General features: G+C 46.4%; 1 protein-coding gene across 2 annotated transcripts in view; it reads left to right on the top strand.

Moving 5' to 3' along the window:
* The first annotated feature begins 4,347 nt into the window (after positions 1-4,347).
* Positions 4,348-24,660, top strand: part of LOC120933539 — a 100,506-nt gene continuing 80,193 nt past the window's right edge. For both annotated transcript variants that reach the window (XM_040346798.1, XM_040346797.1), the window contains exon 1: positions 4,348-4,426. In XM_040346798.1, the coding sequence (XP_040202732.1) occupies positions 4,390-4,426 (37 nt within the window). In that variant the 5' untranslated portion in view covers positions 4,348-4,389. The remainder of the gene's footprint in view (positions 4,427-24,660) is intronic.

Raw genomic sequence — 24,660 nt, 5'->3', positions numbered from 1 at the left:
ATGAGAGAGTTGCAGTGCTGGTGAAATAGGCAGAGTCACCTATATATTACTGTCCCTATAGAAACAAGCTGGAACCTGTCCCTGAACTATGTACTGGACACACACAGTAGATCACAGGAGAGAGTTGCAGTGCTGGTGAAATAGGCAGAGTCACCTATATATTACTGTCCCTATAGAAACAAGCTGGAACCTGTCCCTGAACTATGTACTGGACACACACAGTAGATCACAGGAGAGAGTTGCAGTGCTGGTGAAATAGGCAGAGTCACCTATATATTACTGTCCCTATAGAAACAAGCTGGAACCTGTCCCTGAACTATGTACTGCACACACACAGTAGATCACAGGAGAGAGTTGCAGTGCTGGTGAAATAGGCAGAGTCACCTATATATTACTGTCCCTATAGAAACAAGCTGGAACCTGTCCCTGAACTATGTACTGGACACACACAGAAGATCACAGGAGAGAGTTGCAGTGCTGGTGAAATAGGAAGAGTCACCTATATATTACTGTCCCTATAAGAAACAAGCTGGAACCTGTCCCTGAACTATGTACTGGACACACACAGTAGATCACAGGGGAGAGTTGCAGTGCTGGTGAAATAGGCAGAGTCACCTATATATTACTGTCCCTATAGAAACAAGCTGGAACCTGTCCCTGAACTATGTACTGTACACACACACACAGTAGATCACATGAGAGAGTTGCAGTGCTGGTGAAATAGGCAGAGTCACCTATATATTACTGTCCCTATAGAAACAAGCTGGAACCTGTCCCTGAACTATGTACTGGAAACACAGTAGATCACATGAGAGAGTTGCAGTGCTGGTGAAATAGGCAGAGTCACCTATATATTACTGTCCCTATAGAAACAAGCTGGAACCTGTCCCTGAACTATGTACTGGACACACACAGTAGATCACAGGAGAGAGTTGCAGTGCTGGTGAAATAGGCAGAGTCACCTATATATTACTGTCCCTATAGAAACAAGCTGGAACCTGTCCCTGAACTATGTACTGGACACACACAGTAGATCACAGGAGAGAGTTGCAGTGCTGGTGAAATAGGCAGTCACCTATATATTACTGTCCCTATAGAAACAAGCTGGAACATGTCCCTGAACTATGTACTGGACACACACAGTGGATCACAGGAGAGAGTTGCAGTGCTGGTGAAATAGGCAGAGTCACCTATATATTACTGTCCCTGTAGAAACAAGCTGGAACCTGTCCCTGAACTATGTACTGGACACACACATTGGATCACAGGAGAGAGTTGCAGTGCTGGTGAAATAGGCAGAGTCACCTATATATTACTGTCCCTATAGAAACAAGCTGGAACCTGTCCCTGAACTATGTACTGGACACACACATTGGATCACAGGAGAGAGTTGCAGTGCTGGTGAAATAAGCAGAGTCACCTATATATTACTGTCCCTATAGAAACAATCTGGAACCTGTCCCTGAACTATGTACTGGACACACACAGTAGATCACAGGGGAGAGTTGCAGTGCTGGTGAAATAGGCAGAGTCACCTATATATTACTGTCCCTATAGAAACAAGCTGGAACCTGTCCCTAAACTATAAGATGCAGATCTCACAGAAATACACAGTGCTGTTTTCGATTGGCAGCGCGCCAAAACATACCCGAACTCCGATCCTGAACCCAAACTTTTTTCAATTATTCGGGTTAGGGTCCAAAAAAAAAACAAAGTCCGTACCGAACCCAAACTTTACAGTTCGGGTTCGCTCAACCCTACTCTTAACCCTAAATCATTCTACCAATTGCACATATGTTTTAAGTTGTTCTCCTTCTCTGTCACTCTCTCCCCCTCCCTTGTCCATCTACCAGAGTATAATAAACATTCTACAGACCTCATATCAGCGCATGACCCCATGCCTTTTTTTTGGTGTGGGGTTCGCCTTAAAATCCATACCAGACCCTAGGGTTTGGTATGGACTGGGGGGGAACACACATCGTATTTTTTTTTTTTTTTTTACTATTTTTACTGGCAAGTCTTTTTTTTCTATTCATCTAGGGGGAGGGCAGGGAAACCCATTGACAACTAATGACTCATCGGTTGTTAAGGATGCTGCGTTTGGCTTTCCAGCCCTGCTCCTTAACAAGCAGCATTTACTGTGCCCTGATTGGGCAAAGCTTTGCCCAATCAGGGCGCAGAATGCACTGTGCAGCACACAGTACATTGCAGGGCATTCAGCAGGGCAAACATCCACCGAACACTGTACAAATTTGGGTGTTCCCCAAACAACTCATGCTCGGGCCGAACCATTCGCCCAACACTAGTTTTTAACTTCCTCACCTATTTTCTGTAATCTATAAAACATACCTATGCAATATATATAAGAGGTCCATACAGTGAACTTGGTGTTGAGTTATTCACTTTACGGTCAACACTGAGGACAAGGGGGCACTCTTTACGTCTAGAGGAAAAGAGATTTCACCTCCAAATACGGAAAGGTTTCTTCACAGTAAGAGCTGTGAAAATGTGGAACAGACTCCCTCCAGAGGTGGTTCTGGCCAGCTCAGTAGATTGCTTTAAGAAAGGCCTGGATTCTTTCCTAAATGTACAGAATATAACTTGAGTATTAAGATTTGTAGGTAAAGTTGATCCAGGGTAAATCCGATTGCCTCTCGGGGGATCAGGAAGGAATTTTTTTCCCCTGCTGTAGCAAATTGGATCATGCTCTGCTGGGGTTTTTTGCCTTCCTCTGGATCAACTGTGGGAATGGAGTTGGGTGTATAGGATTTTACTGTGTTTTTTATTTTTGTTTTTTTATTTTTTGTGGTTGAACTGGATGGACTTGTGTCTTTTTTCAACCTGACTAACTATGTAACTATGTAACTATGTAATGGATATGGTAAGGTTTAGGTTTTTGTTTCAAAATCCGGCTTGAGCAGCCTAGGTCGACAACGCTGCTCCTACAAAGATAAAGTAAGAAAGTTTGTTTCTGGCAGGATCCCTAAGTAAAAATAAGGGGGAAAAAATAAAACGAGTGGAACCACCCTATCTAAGGACTGGTAAGCTAATCTGGGGCTTGGATATGCTTTAAACCAGCCCTCAAAAATTGCACTCGTCTGCTCGCATTTTGCGAGTGAATTTTGAGGGCTGGCTAGTGTGGGCTGCCTAGGAGCGGGGGGGCGGCGATCATGGGGGAAGAGAGAGGAGAGGAGAGCCGCCGCCGCTGTCTGATTGATCACCGCGCGGGGAACATACCAGCTTTCATTTCAATAGCTCCGTGCTCCCCGTCGCGCGCCTTCATATACAGCCCCTCCCCCTCGCCGGGCACTGTGATAGACAGATCACCCGTCCCAGGATTGCACGGGTGATCTGTCTATCAACGTTCCCGGACAAGGGGGAGGGGCTGTATTTGACGGCGCGCTGCAGGTAACACGCAGCTATTGAAATAAAAGCTGGTATGTTTCCCGCGCGGTGATCAACCCAGCGGCGGCGCTGATGGCTCTATCTTTCCCTAGTACACAGGTATTCCATTCGGGGCCTACACAAGGCTGCATTTAGAGGGACAGATGGCTGGATTTAGAGGGACAGATGGCTGCAATTGGGGACAGATGGCTGCATTTAGATGGACAATGCTGCATTTAGAGGCACAAGGCTGCATTTAGAGGGACAGATGGCTGCATTTGGGGACAGATGGCTGCATTTGGAGGCACAAGGCTGCATTGGGGACACAAGGCTGAATTTGGGGACACAAGGCTGCATTTGGGGAAACAAGGCTGCATTTGGGGACACAAGGCTGCATTGGGGACACATGGCTGCATTGGTGGGCACAGGCTGCATTGGGGATACATGGCTGCATTGGGGACACAATTGGGGACAGAAGGCTGCATTGGGGAAAGAAGGCTGCTTTGGGGACACATGGCTGCATTAGTGGACAGGGGCAGGCTGCATTTTTGGCCACAGATAAAGTTGTTGATATTTATTTTTATAACTTAATTCTGCATAAAACATTTAAATGTCATTTCATTAAATAATTTATGAGGGTGTGTTTAGGGGCGGGGCAAGGTAGGGGTTGGGCGGGGCAACTGGTGGCGAGTAACCCTTGAGGTCTGGCTAGTAGCTCAGGATTTGAAATTTCGAGCCCTGCTTTAAACCTCTCATTAGATCATTTGGACAAACAAATGTGCTGTCCTTCCAAGCACACTTTTGGCATATAAAATGTCTCTGTAGAATTTGAATTGTTAATTTTAGCTTTATCATGGCGATCTTACATGGTGGCTGTATGTTTCTTCTTTAAAACAACTTCCTCTATTTCTTTACTTCCTGATCCTATAAAGTAAAATACATTCAGATAATACATCAGTGACCACTAATCCTCTGCTGTTCAGCTATCACAGCAAGCAACGAGCGATGAGACTCTTCATCTTGATCAGTCTATCCTTTCTAGGTAAGTGCTAAAATTGGCTACAGTCACATCAACTAAGGAAGCTATTCTTACAAAATGTGTGGTCAGTCTGTACATTGGGGAGAGGTATGGTTATCATGATTGGCAGAATGTTTGCATAAAATAAAATAAAAAGAAGCTGTGAAGGGCCCTTGTAATCTTCTCCTTTTGAACTGAGCATGAGCTGTCGGAAGTGCAATGCAGCCTCAAATACTTAATTTATCAAAGATAGATATTGCATGGGTATAGTTTCAGTATTTTCTTTTTTATCTTAAACTAGCTGAATACCCGGCGTTGCCTGGTCTTCCTATCTTAACCTTTTGGGGAGGAAAATCATAGTAATATAAATATACCCATCTTTTATATAAGGGTGTAGGTAAGGGTTAATTTAACTGTCATATATTTTTATTTGGCATATAAGTAATATGTGTACCAGGTATTATTGAAATATCTCCAGGCGTACAGAAGTTATGTGGGAACATACATTTCCCATTGATTTGCATGGGACTTTAAACAAAAACCCCGACCCTCACAAATGGGGGTAGTTAAGGGATAGATAACTATCCTATAGTTTAAGTGGACATATAAGTAACATGTGACCAAGTGTTATCGAAATATATACAGCCGTTTGGAAGTTATGAAGTAACATGTATTTCCCATAGAGTTGAATGGGACTTTAAAGGAAAACCCCGACCATGGCAAATGGGGGTGGGTAAGGGTTAAACCACCTATCCTATGTTTGTTGCTGACATATAAGTAACATGTGTGCCAAGTTTCATGTTAATATCTTTAGCCGTTTGGACGTGATGCTGGAACATACATACATACATGCACACACACACACGTTGAGTTTTATATATATAGATAAGAATTTGACTATAAAGGGAAATTATAAAGGGATAATAAATCACTCCTGCATGAGCAAAGCATAGATTCACACAGAGACAGAATTAATCCACAGAAGATGACTCTCACAAAGGATACATTTTCCAGCATATAAGACGACCTTTTATGCTGCGTACACACGATCGGTTTTCCCGTCTGAAAAAGTTAGATGTGAGCTTTTGAATGGAAATTCCGACCGTGTGCAGGCTCCTTATGACTTTTTCTGTCGGAATTGCCGCCAGCAAAAGTTTGAGAGCAGGTTCTCCATTTTTCCGACGGGAAAAATTCCCGTCTCGTCTGTAGCAATTCCGACACGCAAAATTCCGACGCATGCTCTGAAACAATTCGACGCATGCTCAGAAGCATTGAACTTAATTTTCTCGGCTCGTCGTAGTGTTATACGTCACTGCGTTCCTGACAGTCGAAAGTTCCGAGAACTTTTGTGTGACTGTGTGTATGCAAGCCAAGCTTGATCGGAATTCCGTCTGAAAAACCATCCAAGGTTTTTCCGACGGGAAATCCGATCGTGTGTACACGGCATTACAGTAAAAAGAAACAACAAAAAAGCGGGGTCGTCGTATACGCCAGGTATAAAGCTGAGGTTGTCATATACCAGCCGCCCTCTGGATGTTAAACCCTCCGGATGTTCGCTGAGTGTGCGGTAATACTGTATACATACAGTATACACCGCTGAGTCCAATCCCAAAGAGTGATGTATTCTAATGAATACAGAGCCTGCTCGGATTGGAGTAGCAACCTCTGCCATTCTGAGCAGGCTACATACACAGAGTCATTGCTAGGGGGGTGTGGGGGGTGCGGCCCGCACCGGGTGACACCCGCTAGAGGGGTGACACCATCCCGATTATTTTTTTTTTTTAGCTGACATGTAGGGGGGGGGGCTTGCGGCTCTGGGGGGATTTCACTGAATGGGGAGGGGGGGTGTTTGCACCTGGGGGGATTTCACTGAAGGGGGGGTGTTTGCACTGAGGGGGGGGGTTGTACTAAGGGGGTGTTTGCACTGAGGGGGTTTTCACTAAGGGGGGTTTGCACTGGGGGGTTGCACCGAGGGGGTTTGCACTGAGGGGGGGTTGCACTAAGGGGGGGGTGTCTGCACTGAAGGGGGTCTGTGTAACATGCAGGGGTCCAGAGGTGCAGGTGGCTGTGTAATGTAAAAGGGGTGCAGTGATGCAGGGTGCTGTGTCATGTAAAGGGGTCCAGTGATGCAGGGGGCTATGTGATGTAAAGGGGTCCAGTGGTGCAGGGGGCTGTGTAATGTAAAAGGGGCCAGAGGTGCAGGGGGCTATGAGATGTAAAGGGGGCCAGTGATGCAGGGTGCTGTGTAATGTAAAGGGGTGCAGAGGGCTGTGTAGTGTAAAAGGGTCCAGAGTTGCAGGGGGCTATGTGATGTAAAGGTGTGCAGAGGTGCAGGCGGCTGTCTAATGTAAAAGGGTCCAGAGATGCAGGGGGCTATGAGATGTAAAGGGGCCAGTGATGCAGGGTGCTGTGTAATGTAAAGGGGTGCAGAGGGCTGTGTAGTGTAAAAGGGTCCAGAGGTGCAGGGGGCTATGTGATGTGAAGGGGTGCACAGGTGCAGGCGGCTGTGTAATGTAAAAGGGGTGCAGTGATGCTGTGTAATGTAAAAGGGTCCAGAGATGCAGGGTGCTATGAGATGTAAAGGGGTCCAGTGATGCAGGGTGCTGTTTAATGTAAAGGGGTCCAGAGGTGCAGGGTGCTGTGTAATGTAAAGGGGTCCAGGGTGCTGTGTAATGTAAGGGGGTCCAGAGGTGCAGGGTGCTGTGTAATGTAAAGGGGTCCAGAGGTGCAGGGTGCTGTGTAATGTAAAGGGGTGCAGGGTGCTGTGTAATGTAAAGGGGTCCAGAGGTGCAGGGTGCTGTGTAATGTAAAGGGGTCCAGAGGTGCAGGGGGCTATGTGATGTAAAGTGGTGCAGGGTGCTGTGTAATGTAAAGGGGCCCATAGGTGCAGGGTGCTGTGTAATGTAAAAGGGTCCAAAGGTGAAGGGGGCTGTGAGATGTAAAGGGGTTCAGTGATGAAGGGTGCTGTGTAATTTTAAAGGGGTCCAGTGATGCAGGGTACTGTGTAATTTTAAAAGGGTCCAGAGGTGCAGGGGGCTATGTGATGTAAAGGTGTGCAGAGGTGCAGGCGGCTGTCTAATGTAAAAGGGTCCAGAGATGCAGGGGGCTATGAGATGTAAAGGGGCCAGTGATGCAGGGTGCTGTGTAATGTAAAGGGGTGCAGAGGGCTGTGTAGTGTAAAAGGGTCCAGAGGTGCAGGGGGCTATGTGATGTGAAGGGGTGAACAGGTGCAGGCGGCTGTGTAATGTAAAAGGGGTGCAGTGATGCTGTGTAATGTAAAAGGGTCCAGAGATGCAGGGTGCTATGAGATGTAAAGGGGTCCAGTGATGCAGGGTGCTGTTTAATGTAAAGGGGTCCAGAGGTGCAGGGTGCTGTGTAATGTAAAGGGGTCCAGGGTGCTGTGTAATGTAAGGGGGTCCAGAGGTGCAGGGTGCTGTGTAATGTAAAGGGGTCCAGAGGTGCAGGGTGCTGTGTAATATAAAGGGGTGCAGGGTGCTGTGTAATGTAAAGGGGTCCAGAGGTGCAGGGTGCTGTGTAATGTAAAGGGGTCCAGAGGTGCAGGGGGCTATGTGATGTAAAGTGGTGCAGGGTGCTGTGTAATGTAAAGGGGCCCAGAGGTGAAGGGGGCTGTGAGATGTAAAGGGGTTCAGTGATGAAGGGTGCTGTGTAATTTTAAAGGGGTCCAGTGATGCAGGGTACTTTGTAATTTTAAAGGGGTCCAGTGATGCAGGGGGCTGTGTAATGTAAAGAGGTCCAGAGGTGCAGGGTGCTGTGTAATGTAAAGGGGTCCAGTGATGCAGGGTGCTGTGTAATGTAAAGGGGTCCCGAGGTGCAGGGGGCTATGTGATGTAAAGGGGTCCAGTGGTGCAGGGGGCTGTGTAATGTAAAAGGGTCCAGAGGTGCAGGGGGCTATGAGATGTAAAGGGGTCCAGTGATGCAGGGTGCTGTGTAATGTAAAGGGGTGCAGTGATGCAGGGTACTGTGTAATTTTAAAGGGGTCCAGTGATGCAGGGGGCTGTTTAATGTAAAGAGGTCCAGAGGTGCAGGGTTCTGTGTAATGTAAAGGGGTCCAGAGGTGCAGGGGGCTATGTAATGTAAAGAGGTCCAGAGGTGCAGGGTGCTGTGTAATGTAAAAGGGTCCAGAGGTGAAGGGGGCTGTGAGATGTAAAGGGGTCCAGTGATACAGGGTGCTGTGTAATTTTAAAGGGGTCCAGTGATGCAGGGTACTGTGTAATTTTAAAGGGGTCCAGTGATGCAGGGGGCTGTGTAATGTAAAGGGGTCCAGTGATGCAGGGGGCTGTGTAATGTAAAGGGGTCCAGTGATGCAGTGGGCTGTGTAATGTAAAGGGGTCCAGAGGTGCAGTTGTGGAGAGGGGGGTACACAGTAGTAACAAAAAGATATTGAAGGATGCAGAGGTATGCAGGGGGCACAGTGGGGTGTTTTTACATTTTAACGTGGGGGGGGTGCCAGATATTGGATCCGCCCCGGGTGCCAAATGCTCTAGGTACGCCCCTGGCCTATAGGCTCCTGAGATGTGGTGTGGATTCTGGTTCTGGAGAAAGAGAGGTGGGGGGAGGGGACAAAGAAAAATGGAGAGAAAGAAGGAGGGGTAGAATGAACAAGAAAGATGGATAGGGAGAGAGAGAAAAGGGGAAGAAAGGAGAACAGAGAGCAAACAGTAGGGTAAAAAATATTTGAAAAATGTTATTGGGGAGGGGGGGGGGGGTGACACCATATTTTACCGCACCAGGTGACACCAACCCTAGTGACACCACTGTACATACAGTAGCCTGCTCAGATTGGCTGTGAGAGTCAGAGGCGCGGGTTGATGATGTTACAGCTTCTGCGAATCTGAGCAGGCATTGTATTGTAATAATAGAATGCATAGCCTCGCTGTGATTGGCTCAGGACGGTATATTGTATGTATACTGTGAGACAGCATGTTATCCGGTACCATCGTTTCTGAACATGCGGTATTACCGCACAGGGGGGTCGTCTTATACAGTGAGTATAGCACAGAACCAACGTTTTAAATGGCAAATTAGGTGGCCGTCTTATATGCCCAATTTTGCAACTTAAAGGGTCACTAAAGGAAAAAATGTTTTTAGCTAAATAGCTTCCTTTACCTTACTGCAGTACTGGTTTCATGTCCTCATTGTTCGTTTTTGCTTTGAAGTAGCTGTAATTCTGCTGTGATCTCCACACTTCCTGGTTGCCTGTTTCCTTATAACCATCATACTGGGAGCTTTCTCACGGTGGTCTAAGCTGTCATTACTGTGTGTCTAAAACTCCTCAGAACCAATCAGATTCATTTTAAAAACAAAACACTGCCCTGGATTTGTTTGTTTTTGTTCTGTGAGTCTTCCCGACTCACCTCTCACCCGGAACTTCATGTATGTACCTTTTAAATGGAATAATAAATCTCGCGCCAAAAAATGTTAATAAAATATATATAAACAAAATAGCTGCTCCCCAAACAATTCAAATAAGAATAAATTCAAATAAGAATGGACATATGGAAGGAAATTTATAAATAGGGGGCGCTGATACTAATAAGAAATATATATATGAAGTGGCAGTAAAGTGCCTGTGCAAACTATAATACAAAAGGTCTTCTGAAAAAACCTGTGAAAAATTATACTTAATAAATCAGGGTATGAATACCTGTAATAAATGTGCCAAAATACAAGTAGATAAAGTGCATGTGCAATTCATGAACCAGTGTAAATTGTGTATGAACCTTAAATATAAATCACACAAACCATTTAAACATCCGTCAACTACACGATAAATAAATATATGGTAGGTTGACATATAAATGTGCTGAGTGCCCCCAATTAGAAAGGGGGGAAAAACCTCAGTGAAAAATGGAAATAAAGATAAACAATAAAAATAAGAATAAAAAATACTAAAAAAATTAATAATAAAATAAAATAAAATAAAATAAAAATAAAAATAAAATAAATACATAAAAATTATATAAGATACCAAACAATATAAGTGATTGTGAAATATTACACAAAAGTGTGAACTAGTGAATAATCACAAAAAAGAGAGTCCAAAATCAGAAATAATAAACGTCCATAAATTTCTTATTCTGTGCTGCTTGTGTGGTAAGTTGAGGAGAAGTGGGAATTACACCTTCACCAGTCCTATCACCCAAAAGTGCATAAAGGATGGCCCCTTACCGCATGGAGTGGATCTTTTTAGCTAAAAAAAGATCGAGTAAGCTTTGCTGTCACCCAGGACAGATGGTGGATGGTCTGAAATTCCTAAGGGTCAGCTTAGTGGGACATCATAAAAATAAAGCAGAGAGATACCGCCATAGTATATTACCTTTTATTAAAATAATTTAAAAACAAAGCAAGTGACGAATGGAGGCTTACTGTAAAAGTGCCCACATCCCGGCACTGAGGCTTTGGGCTTGATCAGAAAAATAGCGATCCTGAAGACCTTTTCCGTGGAGAGGGATGTCCGCGCTGGGGAGTTCTACGGCGTGCGTTCCACCTTGCAGAAGCCGAGAACCAGCTGGACAGGAAGCTGTGCGTGGTCTGCGTGTCGCCTCGACGTACGTTTCAGTAATCCGTCATCAGGAAGCGCGCAGGACCACGCACAAGACCAGATTAAATAGGTCTGTCAATCAGCGATAGATGGCATGCCGTTGAAAGCCTCAGTCTCGGTTGCTTGGTAACCGAAAACATTATACAAAAGTACTGAAACGTACGTCGAGGCGACACGCAGACCACGCACAGCTTCCTGTCCAGCTGGTTCTCGGCTTCTGCAAGGTGGAACGCACGCCGTAGAACTCCCCAGCGCGGACATCCCTCTCCACGGAAAAGGTCTTCAGGATCGCTATTTTTCTGATCAAGCCCAAAGCCTCAGTGCCGGGATGTGGGCACTTTTACAGTAAGCCTCCATTCGTCACTTGCTTTGTTTTTAAATTATTTTAATAAAAGGTAATATACTATGGCGGTATCTCTCTGCTTTATTTTTATGATGTCCCACTAAGCTGACCCTTAGGAATTTCAGACCATCCACCATCTGTCCTGGGTGACAGCAAAGCTTACTCGATCTTTTTTTAGCTAAAAAGATCCACTCCATGCGGTAAGGGGCCATCCTTTATGCACTTTTGGGTGATAGGACTGGTGAAGGTGTAATTCCCACTTCTCCTCAACTTACCACACAAGCAGCACAGAATAAGAAATTTATGGACGTTTATTATTTCTGATTTTGGACTCTCTTTTTTGTGATTATTCACTAGTTCACACTTTTGTGTAATATTTCACAATCACTTATATTGTTTGGTATCTTATATAATTTTTATGTATTTATTTTATTTTTATTTTTATTTTATTTTATTTTATTATTAATTTTTTTAGTATTTTTTATTCTTATTTTTATTGTTTATCTTTATTTCCATTTTTCACTGAGGTTTTTCCCCCCTTTCTGATTGGGGGCACTCAGCACATTTATATGTCAACCTACCATATATTTATTTATCGTGTAGTTGACGGATGTTTAAATGGTTTGTGTGATTTATATTTAAGGTTCATACACAATTTACACTGGTTCATGAATTGCACATGCACTTTATCTACTTGTATTTTGGCACATTTATTACAGGTATTCATACCCTGATTTATTAAGTATAATTTTTCACAGGTTTTTTCAGAAGACCTTTTGTATTATAGTTTGCACAGGCACTTTACTGCCACTTCATATATATATTTCTTATTAGTATCAGCGCCCCCTATTTATAAATGTACCTTTTAAAACCGAAAGTGAACTAGAGGCACATTATATGATAGATTAAATTCAATTTTTAATCATTTTTAAAAGGAATCAGTTAACTTTTATGTCTCTATACCCAAAAAACAGTCATTTCAGCAAAACATTTTTTTTCCTTTAGTGACCCTTTAATAATATTTTTTCATGCATTAAGGTCACACTGTATTCTGCTACCTTTCCTTGGTGAAAATAACACAAATCAGTGTATATTACCGTATATACTCGAGTATAAACCGACCCGAGTATAAGCCGAGACAGTGCTGGGACAAGGCCATTTGGTGCCCAGGGCGAAGATGGCAAACTGCGCCCCCCCGTTTTTAAGAAAGAATCAATGTTGTTTCAAAACAAGAATATACTTAAAGGAGTTGTAAAGGAAAAAAATTATTTTGCTGAAATGACTGTTTACATGGTATAGAGACATAATAGTTAACTGATTCCTTTTAAAAATGATTAAAAATAGATAAAAATCAATCATATAATGTACCTACAGTTTCACTTTCGTTTTGGGCACAGTGGCTGCATGTGATGGGCACAGTGGCAACAATTGATTAAACAGTGGCTGCATGTGATGGCACAGTGGCTGCGTTTGATGGGCACAGTGGCTGCGTGTGATGGCACAGTGGTTGCGTTTGATGGGCACAGTGGCGATAATTGATGGCACAGTGGCTGCGTGTGATGGGCACAGTGGCTGCGTGTGATGGGCACAGTGGCAACAATTGATGGCACAGTGGCTGCGTGTGTTGGCACAGTGGCTGCATGTGATGGCACAGTGGCTGTGTTTGATGGGCACAGTGGCTGCGTGTGATTGGCACAGTGGCTGCGTTTGATGGGCAGAGTGGCTGCGTGTTATTGGCACAGTGGCTGCGTGTTATTGGCACAGTGGCTGCGTGTGATTGGCACAGTGGCTGCGTTTGATGGGCACAGTGGCTGCATTTGATGGGCACAGTGGCTGCGTGTGATTGGCACAGTGGCTGCGTGTGATTGGCACAGTGGCTGCGTTTTGGAACAGTGGCGACAATTGATTGCACAGTGGCTGCGTGTGATTGGCACAGTGGCTGCGTTTGATGGGCACAGTGGCTGCGTGTGATTGGCACAGTGGCTGCGTTTGGGCACAGTGGCGACAATTGATGGCACAGTGGCTGCGTGTGATGGGCACAGTGGCTGCGTGTGATGGGCACAGTGGCAACAATTGATGGCACAGTGGCTGCGTGTGTTGGCACAGTGGCTGCATGTGATGGCACAGTGGCTGTGTTTGATGGGCACAGTGGCTGCGTGTGATTGGCACAGTGGCTGCGTTTGATGGGCAGAGTGGCTGCGTGTTATTGGCACAGTGGCTGCGTGTTATTGGCACAGTGGCTGCGTGTGATTGGCACAGTGGCTGCGTTTGATGGGCACAGTGGCTGCATTTGATGGGCACAGTGGCTGCGTGTGATTGGCACAGTGGCTGCGTGTGATTGGCACAGTGGCTGCGTTTTGGAACAGTGGCGACAATTGATTGCACAGTGGCTGCGTGTGATTGGCACAGTGGCTGCGTTTGATGGGCACAGTGGCTGCGTGTGATTGGCACAGTGGCTGCGTTTGGGCACAGTGGCGACAATTGATGGCACAGTGGCTGCGTTTGATGGGCACAGTGGCGACAATTTATGGTGGCACAGTGAATAATAACAGAAGAAAAAATTGCGCTTATCACAAAAATATATAAATAAGTAAATAATTATATATATAACAGTCGATGTCAACCCAAAGTTGCACCGACACAGATGAATAGGAAGGCAGCAGCTCTTGCGCAGATGCACTAGAGAGATATTGGAAAAAATAGGGGTTTTAGAGCTGCGCCATAGCACCCAGACTTATTATGATCAGTAGTCCATATATATAGTGGTATATCCTTAGTGGGAACTGTGTTGGTAAAAAGCAAGTCTATGTCCTTCTAATTATGGCACAAATCTGCTACACATGAAATGCTTTAGTCACCACCGTGATTCCACAGCACACTTCACTCTTCTGTGAGAGCCCACCACCACTAAATGCAAGCAGATTACCAGATAAACTGCAATAAACAGCGATCGGCTGTGACCCAGCCGCGGCCTTTGGGGAGAGATCCCACTCCCTGGATCCAGATCTGCACCCTTTGCTCCCGCAGACGTGACAGAACACACCGCCCGGTCATACACAAAAATAGCAGGATATAGTGTAATTCTGTATGGATAATTTATTAAAATCAAAAATTATTAAGAAATGTACTCACATTTTAGAAAGTAAAATCGAGCGTTTTTTTTGGCAACAAACCTATTTAAAAAACAAAACGCTCGGTTTTACTGTGGCTAAAAATAACACAATTTTTTTTTTAAAACTGACATTTATTTATTAAAAAAATTATGGTCACCTCACCTCAGTCCGCCAAGCCCCCCCCCCCTCCCCAATACAGTAATTGCATTATTTTCTGATTGTTTGCTTACTTTTTTTACACTGACTACTTCAGTCTTCTGTTGCTTGCAGACAGCACTAGGCAATGTAGAGTCCTCCCTCTCTCACCTCGTGACCTTGCATCCGGCGCACGCCGCTGAAATGAACCGGCACGACCAACTGAATAGGGGGGGGGGGGAATCGACGAGCACCCAAAGTGACAGGAGGAAAGGGAGCCAGGAGCGCACTCGGCAGCCAGGCAGTCGGCACACAATGTGTAAAGTGTCGCTGCCCGCAGCCCCGCGCTGTGACAGTGAGTGACACACTGGCTGATTGCGCCCCCCTCCTGCACTAAATGGTAGCGCCCGGGGCACTCCTCCCTCCCGCCCCTGCCTTGTACCGGCCCTGAGCCGAGGCACCTAATTTTACCACAAAAAAACTGGGAAAATTTATTGACTCAAGTATAAGCGTAGGGTGAGAATGCAGCAGCTACTGTAAGCGGAAAAGATGGTCAACAATGCCCATTTGCAGCTTCACTGTGCCCATTTGCACGCCTCACTGTGCCCACCCTCACTGTGCCCATTTGCATGCCTCACTGTGCCCTACCTCACTGTACCCATTACTTTACTGTACCCATTACCTCACTGTGCCCATATCCTCACTGTGTCCATATCCTCACTGTGTCCATCATTACTGTGCCCATCATAACTGTGCCTGAAACAGCACCCCAAATGGGACAGGGGTTAAAGCCGTTTCGGATATTCCATTCCCGAACACAAGGCAGCTACCGACACTCCACAGTCAGGCAAACAAACCCCAATAACGAGAAACAGAGCTCTGTTTGAGGTTCAACAGGAAAGACCCTTTATTGAGAAATACAGCTCTTATATACAATTAGGATACTGCAGTAACCAAATGAACAATGACCCAACTCTACCCACAACATCATACAATGCTTACCTAATGAGTCCACATCTTTTAGTAGACATCCTGACCTAATTTACATAAGCTAGATAACTACAGCTGATGATTCAGACACCTGACCTTCAGGCTATCGGTTAACTCACAATATACATTATCATCAATAGACCTTCACACAATACAGGGTCAATTAGCACAAGCCACAATAAAAGATCCTTAGAAGTTAGTCTGGATTCAATACACATTTATCGCAGTAGCAGACTTAATTACCACAATAGACAATAGAATGCAATCACACCAAGCTTTATAGTACACTACAGCCAACACACAATTAGGTAGATTCACAAAGAGTTAGGCCGGCTTATCTGCAGATAGGCGGCGTAGGTGTAGATATGCGCCGGCGCGCATTTGTTCGGTACCCACAGAACAAGATAGGCCTGAAATTAGGCTTTTTTCGACCGATGCTTTTTTTTAAGCCAGGCGCATATTTAGGCGCGACGCATCTTCCGCTTGCATTGATTTCCTATTTAAATATGCAAATTGCGGAGATAAGGCGATTCGCGAAGGAAAGTGCGCCAGACTTAGGCTAAGGCCGGTGCAATCAAGTGTTACATCAGGCCTAAAGTTATTCCACCAAAAAGGTGGAATAACTTTGCACCAGGACACAGGTCAGCTGGAGAGCAGCTCCAGCAGCAGCGTTACGGACGAGCTGAGCAAGCCAAGCACCCACACTTGCAGGACAACACAGATCTGTGTGCCAACATGCCAGGAGCAGGCGTCCTCCTAGCACTACTAATGGGTCCACGGACTCGTAGGAGGGAAGGGGAGCGGATCTACCGAACGCGCCTGAACGTCTTTGCCATGGGGGAAGCAGAGGTGTATCGCATCTACAGATTCAGCCGTGAAGCCATCCTGGATTTAACCACAATCCTGCAGGATGACATCACCAGCCAGACACATCGCTCACATGCAGTGCAGCCACTGGTCAAGGTCCTGGCAACACTCCATTTCCTGGCCAGTGGATCTTTTCAGCGCACAAGTGGAAATGTGGCTGGGATGTCACAAACCAGCATGAGCAGATGTGTGCACCAGATTGTCCCCGCAATCCTCAGACGCATGTCCCACCACTTCATCAGACCCACCCAGGAGCATCTGCAGCAGAAGGCAATGGAGGATTTCTATAGAATTGACAGATTCCCACGCACTGTGGGGGCCATTGATTGCACACATGTGGCACTACGGCCCCCCCGTGAGACAGAGCACATATACCGCAATAGGAAGCACTGGCATTCAATCAATGTACAGGTGATAGCCGATGCCAAATGCCTCATATGGCACGTCCGTGCCAAACACCCAGGATCCAGCCATGACAGCTACATATACCGTCAAAGCGTCATCCCAACAGATTTTGACCAGAACATGTACAGTATAGGGACAACTGGCTGGTTGGTGAGTGACATGGGTGTCAGGTATGACTGTCCCCCCCATGATGCAGACATCACGAGGGGCACATGCATGACTAACATCCTCCTGTCTTTTCCCTTCCAGGTGACTCTGCATATGCACTGGGACCCCATCTCATGACTCCATACCGGAACCCCCAAACCCCAGGAGAGGAAAACTACAATAAAGCACATGCACGTACCCGTGGAGTGGTGGAACGCACATTTGGCCTCCTGAAGTCACGTTTCCGATGCCTGGATAAGTCTAGGGGGAACCTGTTGTATGCCCCAAACTTTGTGTGCCAGATCATCGGTGCATGTTGCATTCTGCACAACTACGCAGTGAGAAAGGGCCTGCAGATTGACATACATGATGACCTGACCCCTGAACCACACAATCTCCCCATAACTGAGGATAACCCGTCTGCTGTGGGAGCCGCAATCAGAAGACGCCTCACAGAAGAGATATTTACACGTTAAAAACACACACATTAATCATGGCACAAGTAGAATGCATGCATGCACACCACTGGGGTCCCTAGCACAGACACATCTCATCCTCATCTAATTGGATTAGACCCAAGGACACCGGACGGGACTTGGGAGCAGCAACGCCACGCCAAGGCTCCAATTATGTCACTGTACATTCATACCCCTTTCACACGGCAGAGGGTGACACCCCTTTGCCAGCAGGAGTGACACCCCCCCCCCTATTCACACACCAGTCACACTGAAGCAGCACTCCTCACCGTGTGCTGGAAGAAATAAATCAAAAAACTCATCACCTGAGCAAATAAAAATAAAAGACACTCATCACCTGAGCAAAAAATAAATAATAATCCAGCTCATGACCTGAGCAAAAAAGCAAAAGAAAAAAAAGGCTTTCATTTAGCCTTTCTTTGGCTTCGCCTGGTGGCAGCAGATTGGCTCCTCAGCTGCCTGGGCGGAGCCTGTGGTGGTGGGGGGGTGGGAGATGGGGTGGTGGGGGGGTGGGAGATCGGGAGGTGGCACACTCATGCCAGGTGACGCCTGCCTGGCCTCCAAGGCAGTGGCAATCCTGGTGAGGACCACATTAGTTTGGGCCTGCATCCTGAGCTGGTGGGTGAGGTTGGCCCTCTCACTCCGCAGCCTCCGTCTCCCCTCCTCCTGCACCGCGGCGGTGTTGGCCTTAACAGCCTCACAAAGGCAATCCACCTTGGTGCCCAGGTCAACCATACAGGTGGCCACTGCAGAGCTGTTGCAGCTCAAATCCTCCACAGCCTCCCTCAGATGGCCAGCATCCTGGGCAATTTTTTTCATCTCCCCAGCTAGATCCCCCATATGCTGGGTTTGGAGGGTTTGGTCCTGGGCGATCTGCTCCTGCACGTCGCCAACAACACCCTTGGTCTTCTTAGTCGCCTTCCTGGGGCCAGAAGAGGCAACAGAGTGGGTGTAGGGGGAGCCCCTGGTGGTGGTGGCCCTGCTGGTCGGTGAGGGATAGGGGATTCTTATAATGGGGGTGGAGGTGCTGGAGGGCCCAACCTTTACAAGACACTCCTCAATAATATCCATAAGTGTCCAAAGAACCAAAAATGAAAAAAATGTAGTGAAAGTTCAAATTAGGTGAGTGAAATTGATGAATAAAGGTGTAAACGTGACTGGCAAACAAAAATCCTCCACCGGTGCAATAGATGAATAAATGTCTATGCGCTTACCAGAAGGGCAAGCAAACAAGGCTTGCAGCTGGAAACCCCCAGCAAGGGTCTTTATCAGAAACTGCCACTGAAAGTCCGGATGGAATTCCTCCAATTGTGTGGATAGATACGAGATCCAAGGAGCATGAAAATAAATATATATATACAGCATATGGTGATGTACCGCAGATGAAACGAATAATAAGCACACCAAGGGAAAGCCACCACCAATAGGAATCACCAAATAGGGGGGACTCTTACCAGATATATAACAATAGAATGCTTGTGGCCAAACCCAGCCAGGGCCTTTAAATGATTGTCTCCAAACACACCAGCCAGAGCAAACGACTCTCTCAAGCAGCCATAGCAGAGTATATCACCTCATCCTCAGGATATTTACAATCTTGTCAGTTTATTTCTGTCTTTGAATGGATTTTTTCAAAAAATCCATTCAAAGACAGAAATAAACTGACAAGATTGTAAATATCCTGAGGATGAGGTGATATACTCTGCTATGGCTGCTTGAGAGAGTCGTTTGCTCTGGCTGGTGTGTTTGGAGACAATCATTTAAAGGCCCTGGCTGGGTTTGGCCACAAGCATTCTATTGTTATATATCTGGTAAGAGTCCCCCCTATTTGGTGATTCCTATTGGTGGTGGCTTTCCCTTGGTGTGCTTATTATTCGTTTCATCTGCGGAACATCACCATATGCTGTATATATATTTATTTTCATGCTCCTTGGATCTCGTATCTATCCACACAATTGGAGGAATACCATCCGGACTTTCAGTGGCAGTTTCTGATAAAGACCCTTGCTGGGGGTTTCCAGCTGCAAGCCTTGTTTGCTTGCCCTTCTGGTAAGCGCATAGACATTTATTCATCTATTGCACCGGTGGAGGATTTTTGTTTGCCAGTCACGTTTACACCTTTATTCATCAATTTCACTCACCTAATTTGAACTTTCACTACATTTTTTTCATTTTTGGTTCTTTGGACACTTATGGACACTATTTATATCTATATTAATTTATTAATCAAATTGATAATTTATACTCACTTATGGTTAGCGCAACTTATTTGTTTTGTTTTTGATTGTATATTGTGTGTATATCACAATTTTTGTTGCAGCTCATTTATTTTCTGTTTTACTTAGTTAGTTAGCGCAGTATCACATTTTCTCTACTCCTCAATAATATGCCCGATCTGGCCTAGGTCCATCGAGTCGTCCAAGACTACCTCAATCGACCTGGTGTGGACTGTCCCCTCCTCCACAACATCTTGGGGGGCATCATGTGGCTCCTCAGAAGAGGTGGTGGGACGGCCAACAAGCCCAGATGGGCCCGCCTCATCCTCCACATCTGTGAATGACATAAAGCAGTCACATGTTGGGGGACCCACACACTTGTCACATGTTCCCTTCCCCCACCCACACATGTTACACACCAGATAGGAAATATAAAACACACTTACCTGTCCTCAAGACATCTTCCCGGGAATCAAAGCCCTCAATGCCCTCCACCTGCTCCCTGTGCAGACACCGGGCTATCCTCTCCTCCTCCGGGGTCAGCACGACAGGGCAGGGTGGTCCACCCCCAGTGCCAGTCCGGTGCTTTCTGATTGTGGCCACCTTCTCCAGCACCCGAAGCCGCATGTCATTAATCTTTTTTAAAATATGATGGCCAAGGCGGGGCACATTGCCAAGGGCATTGACCCTGGTGGCAATGGTATTGTAAATCTCTTGACGCCTGGCACGGGTCGTATTGCGGCTGGAAGGGCCATGGAGGGACTCATAGAACTCCTCCATCCCATCAATAATTATAGCCCTCTCCTGTGGGGTAAAGTTTTTTTTCCTGTGGGTGACAGGAGCTGCCACAGGAGCTGCCACAGGAGCTGACACGGGAGCTGCCACTGGAGCAAACATAGTCAAACTGAACGCAAGGGGCAAAATTACCAAGCTAAGGGGGGGGGGGGGTGGAAAGCAGGATGTAATTTTGCAAAGACAGGATGCATGTCTGGCCGTACTTGTACACTTGAGCCTAGCCAATAGGCCGGCCTACAACAGGAAGTTCGGCCAACCTAGATGCGCGCATGCGCACAAGAAAGCACTCCGGGTAAAACATCACTGCGCATGCTCCGTTGAAGTTAGGCCGGGCGTAAGCCACTGCACCACGCTCAGACAATCATTTACATAAGTTGACACCCACTTCCACTTGCACCGGCTTAAGCCTCCAACTTAAGTTTTGGCCGGCGCACATTGGCGCGCAAATGCTTGGGGAATCATCAACTTTGCCCTACAGATTAGGCCGGTGTAGCCTAAACAGGCTAGGCTAGGCCAACCTAAAGTTAATCCAATCTATGTGAATCTACCTAAATATATATACAATTAGGTAGATTCACAAAGAGTTAGGTCGGCTTATCTACAGATAAGCCGACCTAACTCTGAATCTAAGCCGACCTATGTTTAAGTGTATTCTCTAACAGAGATACACTTAAACATATCTAAGATAGGATGGCTTGCGCCGTCCTATCTTAGATTGCAATGTTTTGGCTTACCGCTAGGTGGCGCTTACATTGCGGCCGGCCTAGATTATGTAAATGAGGGGATACGCCGATTCACGACGATTCACGAGCGTACGCCGGGCCTACACCGTCGCATTACGTCGTTTCCGTAAGGATTACGCCGCCTAAAGTTATTCCACCTATGAGGTGGAATAACAATGTTAAGGATGGCCGCCGTTCCCGCCGCGAGGTTCGAATTTTTTGCGTAGTTTGCGTAAGTCGTCCGCGAATCGGGATTTACGTCGTTTACGTCTGCGTCGAAATCAATAGGCCCATACGGCGTACTTAGCCGCAATGCGCACTGGGAAATGAAGTCGCCCGGCGCATTCGCAGTACACAAAAACGTCAAAAAACGTGAGGTCAAGCCTCATTTCCATACAACACGCCCCCCTCCTAGTCATTTGAATTAGGCGCGCTTACGCCCGCTCGTTTTAGGCTACGCCGCCAAAAATTAACAGGTAAGTGGTTTGAGAATCACTAATAGCCTAAATAATTTACGGCGGTGTAGCCTAAAAAGAGTAGGCTAGGCCGTCCTAATTTTAGGCCATTGTGTGTGAATCTACCCAAATATATACAATGTATACCGCATTAAATGTGACTAGCACAGATCATAGTGGGGTTCTCATTCACCCTGTGCCCCTATTAGAGACACAGGGTGATCTACACATAAGAGGCATCGGGGAGCTTCTGGGTCCCACGGGCCCTTCCGTTACAGTGTCCATATCCTCAGTGTGTCCATCATCACTGTGCCCATCATCACTGTGCCCATCCTCACTGTGCCCATCACAGCGTACCTGAAATTCTTTACAGGCTGCGCTGCGGGCTTCCATTTTTTAAAACTCGTGGCTTCCTCCTGGTCCCGTCCCGTTCCGTGATAGGCGATTGACACTGTGTTCAGTGTTCCGCCTATCACGGATGTCTTCTCATCATCGAACTAGAGAAGGTCCGTGATAGGCGGAACACTAAACACAGTGGGCCAGATTCATGAACAATGGTGCAGATTTGCACCGGCGTGGTGCATCATTTTTAGACTACACCGGTCCAGTGCGGAGAGGCAGTTAGGTGATTCAAGAAACTTTTTTTGTCTACGATGCCCCAGCGGGGCGGATTTTAGATGGCGTAAGGCGGGGTAAGGCCAACTGGGAGTCACCCTATGCTAATGAAGTGCCGACCGTGGCGCAGGGGTCACGCCGGGGCGCATCTTAGACCGCACATGCTCAGTGACATCCAGGGGTAAATGCCCCAATCTGCACATGCTCAGAACTGCGCCCTGGCGTGATCCCTGAGCTACGCCGGTCCACTACCAATGCCCAGTCCATAAATCAGCCCAGACTTCCGCCCTGCAGGTGCAAATGTACTTAAGCTTTTTTTTTCCAAGCTAGGTCGTTTGCATTGTGGTGGGGCAGTTATGGCTGGTGAGGTCATCCTGCAGGATGCTGGTTAATTCCAGGATGACTTCACGGCTGAACCTGTAGGTGCGATACACCTCCACTTCCCCCATGTCAAAGACGTTAATGCGCGGGCGGAAGATCCTCTCGACGCAATAGTGCAAGGACCACGGCTGCCCCTGGCATGTTGGCACACAGATGTGTTGTCCAGCAAGTGTTGTTGCTCAGTTCGTTTGTAACGCTGCTGCTTTAGCTGCTCTCCAGCTGACCTCTGCAAGTTTGGTGCAAAGTTACCCCTGCTTTTATGAGGTGTAACTTGGCGCCGGAAATTTCAGCTACGCTCACCGGGAGTAGCCTGCGCCGGTCAAGCTTAAGTTGATGAATCGGCCCAACAACCTCATTTGCATATTTAAAACACAAAAACCATGGCCGCACCAGATCCGACCAGCGTAAATCTGCGACAACGCCGCGCCGGCGTGGAAAGGTTACACCGAGGCGATGAAGTCTATTTGGAGGCGTAATCTGGTTCTCTGGGTACGGTGCAGGGATCCGCCGGTGCAAATCTGCACTTACGCCGCGCATCTACCAAAAAAACGGTGTAAGTGCTTCATGAATCTGGCCCCGTGTCTGTTGGGTAGGTCCGACGATAAGAAGACGGATGTGATAGGCGGAACACTGAACAAAGTATCAATCGCCTATCACGGAACAGGACGGAACCAGGAGGAAGCCGCGAGTTTTAAAAAATGGACGCCCAAGGTACACTGACTCGAGTATAAGCCGAGAGGGGTATTTTCAGCCCTAAAAAAAGGGCTGAAAAACTTGGCTTATACTCGAGTATATACGGTATTTAGTTTGTAGGAAAGTTATAGTCTGCAAACTATGGGATACATCTGAAAATTTATCAATACTGATGTACCGACAACCCATCTAATTTCTTGAAGCCTGAAAATGTAAGGGCAGTACAAAGCTCTGCCAAATTACCCCTTTTTGGAAAATAGACAACCATAAGTATTTAGTAAGAGGCACGATGAGTTTTTTTAACCACTTAAGGACCCCTTCACGCCGATATACGTCGGCAGAATGGCACGGCTAGGCACATCAATGTATAGGTACGTTGTCCTTTAAGCCCAGCCGTGGGGTCGCGGGCGCGCGCTCCCGCGACCCGGTCCAAAGCTCCGTGACCGCGGGACTCGCGGACCCGATCGCCACTGGAGTCCCGCGATCGGTCCCCGGAGCTGAAGAACGGGGAAAGCCATGTGTAAACATGGCTTCCCCGTTCTTCACTGTGGCGGCGTCATCGATCGTGTGATCCCTTTTATAGGGGGACACAATCGATGACGTCACACCTACAGCCACACCCCCCTACAGTTGTAAACACACTTGAGGTCACACATAACCCCATCAGCGCCCCCTGTGGTTAACTCCCAAACTGCAATTGTCATTTTCACAATAAACAATGCATTTTAAATGCATTTTTTGCTGTGAAAATGACAATGGTCCCAAAAATGTGTCAAAATTGTCCGAAGTGTCCGCCATAATGTCGCAGTCACAAACAAAATCGCTGATCACCACCATTAGTAGTAAAAACATTTTTTTATAAAAATGGAATAAAACCATACCCTATTTTGTAAACGCTATAAATTTTGCACAAACCAACCGATAAACGCTTATTGCGATTTTTTTTTTACCAAAAATAGGTAGAAGAATACGTATCAGCCTAAACTGAGGAAAAACATGTTTTTTTTATATATTTTTGGGGGATATTTATTATAGCAAAAAGTAAAAAATATTGTTTTTTTTTCAAAATTGACGCTCTATTTTTGTTTATAGCGCAAAAAATAAAAACCGCAGAGGTGATCAAATACCACCAAAAGAAAGCTCTATTTGTGGGAAAAAAAGGACGCCAATTTTGTTTGGGAGCCACATCGCACGACTCAAAAAGGGGAATGTCCTTTAGCTGCATTTTGGTCCGGGGCTTAAGTGGTTAATGTAAAAGCACATAATGCAATTCTCAGAATCAGTGTAAGTCCTTTGCAGGCTTGTGATAAAATCCACAGTGGGTGCTCTGGCTCTGATGCTCT

This window comes from Rana temporaria, chromosome 3 (assembly GCF_905171775.1).
Source record: "Rana temporaria chromosome 3, aRanTem1.1, whole genome shotgun sequence".
NCBI lineage: Eukaryota > Metazoa > Chordata > Amphibia > Anura > Ranidae > Rana > Rana temporaria.
Note: the sequence above shows the minus strand (reverse complement) of the source record. Positions and strands in the feature narration are given on the sequence as shown.